This window comes from Brassica napus, chromosome C9 (assembly GCF_020379485.1).
Source record: "Brassica napus cultivar Da-Ae chromosome C9, Da-Ae, whole genome shotgun sequence".
NCBI classification, from domain to species: Eukaryota; Viridiplantae; Streptophyta; class Magnoliopsida; order Brassicales; family Brassicaceae; genus Brassica; species Brassica napus.
The window spans coordinates 24,543,405-24,557,873 of record NC_063452.1 but is presented as its reverse complement, the minus strand read 5'-3'; the positions used below and the strand labels follow the sequence as shown (position 1 = coordinate 24,557,873).

Sequence of the window (14,469 nt, the reverse complement as noted above, 5' to 3'; positions counted from 1 at the left end):
ACTATATTAGATAGTTTTCTTGAAATAAATTTGTAAATCAATTGATACATTTCTACACTTATATTTATATATATATATATTAGAATCTAACCATGTTACGTACCAACTTTCTATATTGATTCTTTGGTTTTCAAAATCCATAAAATAAATACAAACTTTTAAATACGGCTAGTTCCATAACCATATATGTACTCTAGATTACTTACTTAGAATATTCAAAATGTATACTAACTTCGTTTTGATAAAAAGATATACTAAAATCATATAAAATAAAATAACACAACCCCATAAACAGATAAAACCTCCACATCTAATTATGATAAATTTTAAAATATAACGGATGTTAAAATATATGTATTATATTAGCTAGTATATTACATAAATATTATATAATTTATAAACTTGTAAATGGAAGTCAAAGTACACTCTATATAAGATCATTTTTATATTTAAAATAATATTAATAAATGAGAAATTCAACCTATGATTATGTATGTCTTGTTCATTATTATAGTATCTCATATAAATAAATTCCACTATATACAAATTAACTTAAAATTTATTTAAATAATAATATATATAATAAAATTATTTACACCGAAAAAAATATGTAATAACATTCAGACTTTTACGTTTATAAATTTGTTTCTCCCTAAAACGGGTTAGGATCTAGTATACTAAAAAACGAAGAAAAATATTTGTTAGTGTCTGAATATTATACAAATGCATACTTACGATGTATAAATACTAGATTTGATTTATAAACTAGATTACACATCCCACGTTGCACATGGAAAATATATGAGCATATTCGACGATGAATAATAATACGCCAATCGTAGCGGTTATATTCCAATATAAAGTATAGTCCAAACAGAAGCATCCAATATCTCCGTATTATTCATTATCATGTATTATAATTAATAACTAATGATTTCTATATATGTATAAACTAGATCTATATCTTTTGAACCATTTGGCCATTTGGTTGGTTATTCCAAATCCGCATATAAGTTTACTGAAATATTTAAAACATTGATTGCGGGTGTAGTGAATTTCAAAAATCAGTGACATATATTTTGTATATGTAACAAGGGAATCGCTTTAAATGATGATTTATTTGTTGATTAGACATTCCTACTATATATCATGAAATCATAATCTGGCATCATCTATCATCTGATTTGATTTGAAATAAGTACAAAAAAGTAAAATTTAGAAGTCTATGTTTGGATATAGATGGTGAGTTTTAAATTTTTGAAACTAAATTTCTGTCTGAATTCGGATTGTGAAATCTCTCATTAAGCCTGGGCATTTTACTCGGATCCGAGGACCCGATTCAGAACCGAACCAAAAATGCAGGTTCAGGTCCAAAACCGGAACCGAGAATTTTACTCTATTGGGTCTAATTAACGATGAGGGACCTGTGAGTAGCAGATTTGGGTCTATAACCAGCCCGGGACCCGAGCGGGTATTTCTGGAAAATTATTAGACTTAATGACTCTTGAAACCCGATGCCCCACTTCACACTTTCCCTTGTATACTTCAATGTTTCTATTCCCCTGAATATCTCGACGATTGAGAAAGTAAAATTGGATTTATTAACCATAAATCCAAAAATCACGCAGATATCAAACTGAAAGTATTCTCCTCCACCAGAGGCGTCTAGAAATCGATCTCGAATAACCCAAATCTCTAATTTTTTGAGATTTTTTTTTTTTTTTTGCGTTTAACTTGATCTTGATGTGTTTGTTGTTCGAGTTTATTCTTGTTGTTTGTTGTTCGAAATTGTGTTCTATTCATCTTTTTTGTTCGAGTTTGTTTATGTTTTTTGTTCAAGTTCGACATGATTTTTGTTCGACTTTGACTTGATCTTGAAGTGATTATGTTGTTCTTGTTGTGCCTTGCTTGATCTTTTTCTCATGTGCTATCTTCTTGTCGTGCCTTGCTCTGGCTTGCTTTGTCGCTATATGTGATTATGTTATTCTTGCTGTTGATTCTTATTGATTCATTGTGATATTTTATCTTGAACTTTGAAAGTTTTGTAGTTTGTACTTTGTTCTTTACCGTTTTTTTCTTGACTTATTGCTTTTTTTTTTTTTGATGTTTTCATTCTTGTTTGGCATACTATGATATGAACTTCTGTTGTGGCTTTTTTTTGTATTGCAGATGGCGTCTTGTGATAATCCAGAGGGAATAGATGAACATAATCGTGGTGTTGATGATGATTCAGATAGTTCAACAGATGAAGCTCAGACCACAAGAACTCGTACTAAAGGAAAACATAAAGAAGTAGAAGGAGGCCGTGGTTCAAACTCAAGAAAGATGACTACGACAAAGCCAGTTGCAATCACTATGGGAAAGAGCTCTTATGTCCAATCAAATCTGGAAAACCTCTAACATGAAGAAGCATTTGAATTTTGCCTACAAGGATTACCAGGTGTGGCTATTTGCGAACAAATTTACCAAGAAGGTCCTGAAGGTGACAGTGGTAATCTCAAGTTGTGTAAGGTATCAGAAGTTGTTATTAGGGAAGCTACAAACGAGTCATAGGATAATTACCTTTAGTAGGCCTGGAAGTTTGGGTCTTCGGGTCGGGTCCAGACCGAAGGTCTTTTGGATCTTAGACATTTGGACCCAATAGATAGGTACTTGTGAATTTTCAGTACGGGTTCGGGTCGGTTCTTCTTGGGTCCGGATCGGTTCAGGTCTATAATTTAAATACCTGTAAAATACTCGTAATTTTTGGATCCATATCGGGTCCAGATTCAGGTATTTATGATCTGAAAAGGAAATGAAATACCCAAACCCCATCAAATTTAGTCAAAATATGTCATATGTATCTATTTTTACAAAATAACTCAAAATAAACTATTAACAATTTAAACAAAACATTTTTAAACTTTACATTTAAAGTTTCTTATTACTTCAAAATACTACAAAAATAATACCAAAGATCGTTAATAAAAATATATTTCAACTAAATCATAAAATAAAATATAGAAAATAGAACACAAAAATCATAGTATTGGATACTCTTGCTTTTAAATCGGGATTAATCGGTTCTTATTGGATCGGGTCTATTCGGGTCGGGTCTATTCTGGTCGGGTCTATTCGATTTGGTTCTTTTCGGGTCTTTTTCGGGTCCGGGTCTATTCGGGTTCTTTTTGGTTCCGGTTCTTTCGGGTGGAAGAATTTTGGACCCAATAGGTACTTGTAAATTTTCGGTTCGGTTTCGAGTCGGGTATTTTCGGGTCGGTTCCGGTTCGGGTTTCGTTGGGAAATTTCACCTAACCCTAAACCTAATTTTGGGAAATTTCACCTAAGCCTAAACCTAATTTGCCTTTCATTATTGTTGTTGTCTGGAGCGATGAAAATGGCCGCCTCCCTCTTTCATTGTATCTCCTTTACCTCATCTCTTTATTGAATTTCATCTCCATCTCATCTCATCTCATCTCGTGCTTCCTGTTGTTCCTTTGTCGCTCCATCTTCTTCTCCGGCTCGATTAACACGCATTTGGATTTTTATTTTCATCTCTTGCTTTGTCGTTCTCTGTGCTTCATTTCTCCTATGTTTCATCTTCTTCTGTACTTCGAATTCTTGGCCCATAATCCCATTTTCCCTTTATTTTTACATTTCAACAACCTAATATGTGTGAATTTGAAGCGTTTAAACAAGATTTCTGGATTTTAACTTCGGTTACGAACCGAAATAACCGGTTCCTAACCGTATCGAACCTAGTTCAATCCGGTAACTTTTTCTAATCCCGAAAGAACCGAGAAACCGTAGTACTCAGAACCGAAATAACTGATTGAACCGGACTCACAGGCCTAAATAGGGGTGGGCACTTTACCCGATATCCGAAGCCGCACCCGAACCCGATCCGAAAAACCCGAACCGAAATCCGAGCCGAAGTAGCAAAATATCCGAACGGGTATTGAATTAGGAGAGATTAGATATCCGAACCCGAACGGGTAATATCCGAACCCGAATGGATATCCGAAGATAACCGAACATATGTATAACTAACCATATATTTCTAGTTTATATCTCTCATTTTATATAAAATATTTATATTGATACTACACATACTTTAATTTCATATGATATACATAGAAATTATGGAGAATATGATTTCCTACTCACTTAAAATGCATGTGAAACTTTATATTTCAAGAATTAACAAAAAGTTATATCCAAAATTTAAAAACAATAACCAAATTAATGTCTTTTTTAGTTTCAAAATGTTATGTCCAAATCTATTAACCATTCAATCTATTAAAAATAAAAAAATTAGTTAAATGAAAGCTATATTTTTAAATACCAGAAAATTTGAGAAATGAAAAATTTAATATTTTTTTCAAAATCTAAATATCCGAACCCGATTAAAAATAACCGAACCCGAACTAAAAATACCCGAACCCGACCTGAAGTACAGAAATACATGAACGGGTTCTATACCGCTATACCGAAATATCCGAAAATCCGAAATACCCAATCCGAACCCGAACGGATATCCGAATGCCCACCCCTAGGCCTAAATGTGTGTGCATGTGTGGGGCACATATGCATAACTAAGTGATAAGTATAACAAATGAAGTCGGTCACCCGCTTCAATATGGCATGTAAATACAAAATTATATTTAAGTACATAATCATTTTATAAACTATTCAAAGTTATTAATTTTATCTTTCATACGTCCTATTCTTTTTAGGACTTAACGCTAAAGTTAAGGCAAAATATTGTGTTAACATTCTGACATAACTCAACTCGTTTCTTTTCGTCGTCATTGGTACATTGGAAACGTTGACTATGTTACTTCGATTTAGGGTTATTCTTATTTAGCGTGAGAGCAATGAGATTGGATATTACTTCGATTTAGGGTTATTCTTATTTAGCGTGAGAGCAATGAGATTGGATACAATTAGGTAAAATATTTGTTTCTCCAATTAAAAGGTTCTTAAAAATTCAATATTTTTAAATATTGTATATGTAAATGATTTGCGTCAGGACCAAAAATCTAAAATGTCCCCGTAACTGGAAATCTGCAAGTGAAAGTCAGCTTATATTATACTAAAACTTCGTATTAGACAACAAAAATCGATGTCACTAAGTTTAACACAATTTAGTTCATACTTTCCAAAAGGGAAAGGTCCAGGTCGATATGATATTGATCTTGAAATACGTTTTAGTTTCTAGTGGGGTGCGTATGGAGTTACAACCGTGAAAAACAAAAACAGCATATATGTTTCCCAGGGAAAATTTTCCGCTCCTGGATTACTTTCAAATAATAGTAAATAATTAATTTTACATGTTTGTGAATGGGAGAAATTATTAATAGAAACGGATAAAAAAATAAAAAGGGGAAAGCATGTGAATAGCAGAGTTGTCGTTCATGTGAAAGTTATAATATAAAAAAATTGGTCCGTGAAGAGATTGTCGAGAAAAGTTTATGAATACTTCAAAAATTATTGGGTTTTTTTCTGCTTATTCTAGGTCCACTTCATTATGGGAAATCTTAAACTGGGCCACACATACGTGAATTATTAGATGCATTGATAAATTGCTTATTTATTCTATTTGATCTATCAGTTAATTATTTGGATCGAGTGCATAACTATTAACATCAATAAAAATGAGGGATGGAGACAATATTTGAGATAGCCAATCAAACCATGGTACGTGGATACCGTGTCAACCAGAACAAAGCATATCATGTCGTCTCCCATATGATTTCAGGAGATTGGTCTCGAGTGTCTCAGTTTTTAGGTCCATCATCTTCACAAGGTTGTTACCGTATTCAGGTTGCTATGAAGCCGGCCAAAGATGACCTTCCAACCAAGGTGTTTTTTTGATAAGTTTATTCTTACTTGATCGCCAAAGATTTTAGGAGGAAATCTCCCATTTGTTCTCTTTTATGCCCTCTTGACATTTATAATGTTTAAAATTCTCATTCATCTCTCTGTTAATCAATATGCATATGTTAAATATGTTATCGTGACAAAAAAAATGTTGGAAAATATATTTTGAACCAAACAAGACGCTTCCCAGATGTCTATTCTCATGGATAAGCCGCAGCAAGGCAATGGCCAATACTCGTAGCAGCTTAAAGATAGAGTTATGTCGGCTCCCTAATGAGAGAAGTCCTAAGAGCACCACCATGGTGGTTTTTAGATGGGGTTTTCGTACAGTAAACATTTTAAAAATAAAATAAAAATAAGAAAGAAAAATTGAAAGAATTCTCCGAAGAGAACCTCATTAGAAACTTTAAAGGTGTGTTTATCAGTCAATAGTCAATTGTTATTTTAAAGTTTAAATTTAAATATATAACTTATTTGAATTACAAATACTAATACTTTATCAATAAAAAACTCATCTATACTATTAAAGCAGGATCCTATTGTCATAATTACCTTAGGGGCATGTTTCCTTCACTAACATTGCATGTTTCATTAAGGGCAATTAAGTAATATTAATAACAAATCTATATTGGGTCATTATTTTTGGATCCAGCCCAAATCAAATCTCTCTTGGGCCATTTGGGCCTATTAAAAAATCAGATTCAATTCTCACCTTTTTTTTTCCTTTGGACCATTGAGTCCAAGTTCAAATAATTTTTTTTCAACTATTCTTAATTATTATTATTTTCTTTTCTTAATATAATTTAAGCATTCATAAAAATAATTGAATTTTTTTATTGAAAAGTATAAATCTTTATTAAAAGTATATAATTTTTTAATTAAAATATTAACCTCATAATAAAATTAATTTATCAGAAGTTATACCAACTTAATTCATTAAAAAAATAAAGTTTAATTTTTTTAACATAAATAGTCATTTAAAATGAAATACGATAAATAAAGATAAATTTTTTAAGTCTTTTATAAAATAAAATACAAATATATGAAAATGTGACATTTACTAAATATTTGTCAATTGAAAAAAAAAACAAAAATAAACCCGCGCTTTGAAAGCGCGGGTCAAAATCTAGTATTAGTATTAAAGGTAAGAGCTGCTCTACGACCTTTTCCAACGTTGGTACGAGGGATAGTTTGTAAGAGTTAAATAATAATACAAGTTAGGAAGAGTAAGCGAAAAGACTAAAACCGATCTTTTATTTACACACTTTCAGAACCTTATAGTATACCCATATACCAGATAGATCATTTTGAGTGGTTTATTTTGTAAATTTTATCTAAAACAAAATATCATAATTAAATTAACTGTATTAGAAACATTAACATTAAATGACAAGATACTAATAGAGTATCTGTTGATGAGGTTGCTCTAAGAACACTAGCAGTGTGAGAGTATCTCATGAAATCTCTCACATTTATAATAACAAGAACTAACAAAGTAAGAGGTAGAGTATTAAATGGAGAGAAACATTCGTTTCTTCTTTGTGAAACTCAGCTAAAACTATTAGAGACTCATATGCCATATGCCAATTATGAATGATTTTACTTTTTTAATTACACAATAAAATTATATCAATTAATATAAAATTCATGAGATAGTCTACTAACAAATTGTCTTACTAATGATGCTCTAAAAGCAATCTTAATGAGAGATTCTCCCAAAAAATTTTAAAACAAAAAAAAAATATTATATATTTTGAAAAAGAGTTTTCATAATTTTGGCAACCTCTTAATAAAATATAAATATATACATATAGCTAAATATTTTCTTTGAAAAGTCTCCATTAGGGTTGCTTTAATATCATCCAGTCTCTTTTGAGAGAAATTACATCAACTTCTTAGTCCCTGAATATTTATAGTGGAGTGATATCCATTGAATTTTGTTTTATTATTTAGACCAATTTGAATTCTTTTTTATTTTAAAATTCTTCTCTATATTATACAAAAATCGAGAAAAGAAATCCAGAAAAACTGACATAATTAGTGATTTATAACAGAATAATACTATACATTAGAGTTTCTTTATTTAAAATAAAGATGTATTGGACATATTTTAGATAAAAAGAATTATGAGTATTGTCTGGGATCTTGTAATCAAATGGTAAGAATAAGTGTTTGGGACGCCAATACGTTTCAAGTTCGATCCACATGATGCGTGAAATTAAGTCACATTGTTCTGGACACCTATACGGATATGGGCATCTGCTTACTGCCTATATATATGCATAGCCATATAAAAAGTTTATATGTAGGTTGTACCTCCCATTGAAGATTAGTCCTGATTTTTTACAGGTTCGGTATACACTTAGGTTAGAAAAATAAGTATAATGAGTATTGTTGGAAAAAGCAACTTTACATTAATGAAACTGTTTTAGAAAATAAAAACAGTTCTACAATATTGATCTAAAACCATGATTAACCCGGGTTATTAGAGTGGGGTTCTTACCGGAAGTTAAGAAACTGTTTCTTAATTTCCGGTAAGAACCTCATCCTAAGAACTCCGGGTTAATCATGTTATAAGTAGCCAATTTCGAATCATAAGAAATATTTTATAGTCCGTACGTGATTAAGATTCATTTTTTCTCCAAGTGTATTCAACTTTTTTTTTGTGTATTCAACTTTTTCTTACGATGACATTCACATATTTGTAAAGACAAGTTAGTTTTCTACATATATTTTTTTTCAAAAAAAAATAATAATATGAGAGAAGAGCTGTCTGTTTTTGGTGAGACAACTATATCATCTCTCTCGTTGCATGTCAATGGGCTTCCTTACTAGAATCACTTGTAGGTATGTCCTACATTGTATTAGCATATATATAATATTATTTGTTATTCTCCAAATAAATTATTATGACAAAGACATTTCCAATACTATTATTAATATGACTAATTATTCAAACAATTATAGATCTTTTCAACAAAAATGTTAACTTTCTTTTTTAGATCAAGAAACAATTATTATTAATGTATCATATATTCACACACACCAAATGGATACATTTTAACCAAAATTATAGAAATGAACTAAAGTTTATAAAAAAAAAAATATCCAGCCCCTCCTCTCCCTCAAAAAGAAAAGAAAAATGTAGTAACATACCGAACAGGTTTTAAAAACAATCACAATATTGAACGATTTTCAAATTTGATTAAATAATTTTAATTTTAAAGATATGTGAAATACAGTGACAAAAAAGAAGATATGTGAAATAAAGCACAAAACAAAATCCAGATCCCTCGAACACACTGAAAAGAAAATCAAACAAAAATAATAATTTTTGAATGAAAAATGATACATTTAATGAAAACATGTTATCAAACCAAAATCAAAATCGTACCAAATAGGCTTGCGTAAGAATTACTTTAATACTGATGTTGTTTTTAACCGAAAAAAATTAGCATCAATAATGCAGGCTCGTGATTGTCGAAACAGAATTGTTTATTTTGGACCGTTAAATTTAAATATGATGGGACCTTTTGGGATATGGTAGGAACATGTTGCATACTAAACTATACAAGTGCATATATATATATATGCACATCTGACATGTATGTATACATGTATCGAGATATTTAGAAAGGGAGATCACAGGACAAACACTCGTGACATTGCCAGCTAGTGAGGATGACAAATGAAAAGAGATTAAAGAATAAAAAGGCAAATAAAAGAAAATAAAAACAAAAAGACAAAGAAACTTAGCAAAGGCTGCTTGTACTCTCCAACTCATTGACTGCCCATGCAATGATAAGACGATAAATGTGTCAGCCAAAAACAAAAATAAAACTTTGGTTTACAAAATAAAATGATACCAAAACCTATTCACTAAAATTATTTATATCCCGTCAGATAGTGTTCTTTTAAGATCTGACCCTAATACACACATATATATATATATATATATATATATATTATAAGGTTTAGACTTAATTCCACAAATAAATAAATAACTTATATATCTGAAACTATATATAAGCCATGAATTTTATAAAATTCCTTAATATATCTAATATTTCATAAGCCAAAAAGATATAAACCAAATATTAAAAACCCCACTAATTACTGAAATAAAGTAAATTATTTTTTTTTCAAACCATAACTATAAACTCTGAATAAAAAAATTCAGGAGGAAATTCATTTATATAAAGGTAAATCTTTTACAAAAGAAAAAAAGGAGGTGAGTGTAGATACATTGCAACTTTTTGCGACTAAAATATAATTAATTACTTCAAATGGGGTTTGATGACAATATGCATACCTGAAAGATATAGCATATGTACTTTGATGAACTAAAAACCTTTTAAAAAAAAATCGTCTTAGCTAGAAACTAGCACGATGGATTCCATAGGGTGGTGAACTTGCTGGACCACCACCAGGATTCACATTTATGCTGTTTCTATCGGCGGAATCCGACGAAGAGCCAACTCTTTCTGTACTATTCCCATGTTGTTGTTGTTGTTTTTGTTGTTGAAACCCTCCGCTTTCACTCATGCTTCTTACGATCTGTCCAACCCCAAGAAAGTCTCTGGTCATGCTTTGTTTATCAGCGTTTAATCCTTTGTTCACTCCTCCGTATGACGGAGAATCTACTCTATTAACGTTGTTTCCCGTTGCGCCTGGGTTAGAGAATGAGTTCATCAAATCATTAAGATTACTCTCGCTTTCTCCGTACATACCACTCCCAAAGCTTCTTAGAATCGATGAAGCATTGTTACTATTGTTGTTGTTGCTCGAGCTTGAACCAATTTGAGCAGCTTTCTGAAGAAGAGCAGTGGCTGACATGTGAGTTGTTGAATTGGGATTTTGCATTGATGAGCTAAAGAGTGAAGGCACTGCTCCTGTGCTGATTCTGTCCGCCGAGGTCATCAGATTGTTAGGGAAGAGACCTGTACTTCCTTCTCCTCCTCCTCGTCCACCTCCGCCTCTAACAGCATTTTCTCCATCAAAATTGTTAGAAATCATAAGATTGCCAGATGAAACAGCAGCAGCATTTGGGTTGCTTGTAGCAGAAGCAACTCCATTGTGTCCAGAGAGGAAGCTGAGATTGAAGAGATTGGAAGAAGGACAGTTATGGCTATCATGTGAGAACTGCATCAGACTTTGTTGAAAGTTCATTGGTGATGCCTTGATGTTATTGCTTGCAGCCAAAAACCCTTGTTGATGATGGTCTTGTTGATCATGAAAGCTAGGGTTTTGCTCTTGCATGAAGTAACCCGAAGCATTTGCAGCAATGAGATCGGAGGAAGAGCGTGAGGCGGCTCCTGCACCTCCTCCTCCGCTGCTTCCGAGTCGGAGACGGTCGCCGGACTCATGATCAAGATTCTGTGAGGGCCCCATGTGGGACAAACCAAGGATCATGCTTGAAGTATTGTTGGAGTTGTTGGTATTTTGTCCGTATGGAAAGTGGTGACTTGGCAAAGAAGTCAAAGAAGTTGGGTGTCTCGCACTCTCTTGAGCCAACGCGTCACAAAAGGCTCTGTGTGTAATGAAACTGTCTCGCCTGCGACACAAAAAAAAATATATATATATATATATATATATATATATATATTAATATAACAATGAAATCTTTGTCTCGTCAGGTATATATTTAAATTAAGTGAAAACAGAAATTGACATATGTGAAATAAGAAATTATAAATAGAGAGAGAGACTCATCATGTCATGCAGCTACAAATAGATTTGCGTGTAGTTATGGGATCTCGAAAAGTTGATAGATGGCTAGACAGTCAGTCTACTACGTACTCTATTGATTATACATCCTACTACACACTCACATGCATTGATGCAAATACAAATAATGCACGTATATACATAAATAGGAGTACAATGTTGTGTCACACTTCAACTATGATGATGTATGTCTATATGATTCGTACGAACAAATGTATAATTCTGTCTATATCATCAGTATATGCAATCAATAAGTAATGAACATAAACATTATTTAATTTGAGAAAATATCACGCGTAAATTATGCTCGTAATTTCATGTCTATGAATGTGTTTTTTTTTTTTGAATAAATGTCTATGAATGTGTTAATGTGTCTTTTTGTCAACATTATGTTAATGTGTATTAAATAGATGGGCATTCAAAGAATTAAAAAGGAAGGTGAAAAAAGTTAAGTTTCATAATAGTAGCAATAGTATATGGAGAGAATGATTGTCAAAAAAAATATCTGCTCCTGTATTTAATTCAAGATCATGTAAGTTCAATAAATGCAACTTTAGCATCTCTTCAATGAACTCTTCAATGAAAGACTTAATACTATACAAAATGATTGAACAACTACTTATGTATATATCTATACCACCATAATTTTAATTTCCTTTTATTCCATTTATAGAACTCTAAATGCACGCACACACATAAACACCGCAATGGCAACCAAGACTGAAAAATACTTTTTTTTTTTGTCAGCAGACTGAAAAAAAACTTAAAATTCGAAAATGCTTTAAAATATTAGTTGTCACTTCTATATATATAGCTTAAAACCTTTTTTTTGAATTTTAGCTTAAAGCCATTTTATCTAAAAATATATAAAATGAGGCAAAATAATTATGTGGTATGTTTAGTTATGGTGAAGAGTACAAAAGAATCATAAAGGGGTAATATATTAGTAAGATTTTACAAATTAAGAGAACAAACACTGTAACAACAACCTCTCTAGATAATATAAAGTTTAGCAGCACGTGAATTGCCCATAGTATAAGAATAATTTTGAAGTCTAAGAAAAATCCTAAAAAATCCATTAAATTATTTTTATGACAGAAAATATGGCGGTGTTTCCAAGGAAAAAATATATAGAAAATCGTAAAAGAAAAGGAAATTGAAATTGGTCCTCGATGGTTTTGAGTTTCTGCTTGAAAGCATCTAATGAAATATATGGCAGTTTCAGTGTCGTATATAGATATAGTTATGTGCTCACCCATTCACGTGTGTTCATGTATCAATTGTTGTTTTAAATTTTAATTTTCAAAAAAAAAAAATTAAATAAAAATGCATTTACTGTTCGAAATAAAGCGATAAGAGCATCGGAGACTTCGAGGCGAAACAGAAAGTGAACCTAAGAAAAAACCCTAGTCCATGGAGAATGACTCAGATACATATTCACACACGTATATATATATGATTAACTATAATTTAAAGAGTTCAAAATATTTAGAACATATACCGGGAGAATAGTGTACCACAGTCGCAACGATATTCTTTGGTACCACAAGTCTTGGAGTGAGCTTTCCAATCCGATTGAACAGCGTAACGCTTAGAACATTTCTCGCATTTCCACTTTTTTTCACCGTGTTTACGGTAATAATGTTTCTTGATTCCGGTGAGGTCTCCGAGAGCACGTGACGGGTCATGGTGGACGCACGTGGGCTCCGGACAAAGATACACTTTCCTCTTCACTTCTTTGGTCGATTTCTGCTTAAGTTTCCATGGAAGATTGTGTCCTCTTCGGTGAAGTTGTAGGTTCTGTTCTCTTTGAAACCCTTTGTTGCATACTTCACATATGAATCTGTTTGTAGCCATTAGTGTCTTTGGAGACAAAGCTATCACTTCTGCATCGGAATCTAATTAAGAGCAAAAATAATTTGAAGGTAAAGTTATTACTATTAAATGATTTTATTATATTGCATGGTATGTAATTAATTAAAATATCAGTTTTGGAAAATCAATAACTAGGGTCATGCTAATTTACTGATTTCAAAATTCGGAATTTGAGAAAAGGGAGAGAAAAGGGGTTTCTCGTTTTCACCAATCGATGTTTTTAAAATTGATCCCATGATTTCAATTAAGGGATGATAATTATCTTGGAGTTTTTTTTGGTAAAACTTACTTGGAGTTCTTGGTTGGTTTCTCTTCTTTTTCTGCGGTGGAGCATCAAGGGGCTGCTGAGACTGCGGTGGCTGGTGGTGAGTAGGAAGAGGAGGAGCGGCTGCGAAGGAATTAGGAGGAAGAAGGTGAGATTGATCATCTTGTTGAACTCCAAAGAAGGAAGCAGCAGAGGATGAAGAAGCAGCCATGGACTCTCTTCTGTGTTCTGTGTGATGGTGAGAGAAAAAGAGGAGAAAGAAAGAAAAAAAGAAATGAAATAAAATAAAATTAGAGAGAAGAAACTCTTAACATTAAATTCTTTTTTGACTTCCACTGATATCTTATCTCAATAAAGCCCTAAAAAGGGGTATTCCAGATATTAAATTAATTGTTATTAAATTTTCAAGAATTAAAAAATAGAAATTTATGTAAGGTAATAGAAGAGCGAAGATGAAAATGACAAGTGAAAACGAGTGCTATAGACTAGTAAAAAACTGTGCTCCCCCGACTTAAAAGCCTTGAGAGTTAAGAGTTCTTATCCCTGTTCGAAACTACGCTAGGCGTGAGTCGGGCGGCCGGTTGACGTCTAGCGAGTTGACAAAAAATCGAGGATTAATCGGGGTGTACGCGGGAATTAGTTTTTTTAGTAATTTTATTTAATTTAAAATTTAAAAATAACTATTTAATGTAAATACATATTTTAACAATTTATATTAAAATTTAACTCTTACAAAATCC

The 14,469-nt window shown here is 31.9% G+C and overlaps 1 protein-coding gene across 1 annotated transcript; it reads right to left on the bottom strand.

Moving 5' to 3' along the window:
* Nucleotides 1-10,037: 10,037 nt before the first annotated feature.
* Nucleotides 10,038-14,224, bottom strand: LOC106418360 (protein indeterminate-domain 5, chloroplastic-like). Its single transcript, XM_048768517.1, has 3 exons — nt 13,754-14,224; nt 13,091-13,487; nt 10,038-11,416 (listed from the first exon to the last, which is right to left on the bottom strand). The coding sequence occupies exons 1-3, from the start codon at nt 13,938-13,940 to the stop codon at nt 10,237-10,239; spliced, it is 1,764 nt and encodes a 587-aa protein (XP_048624474.1). The 5' UTR covers nt 13,941-14,224; the 3' UTR covers nt 10,038-10,236.
* Nucleotides 14,225-14,469: the final 245 nt, after the last annotated feature.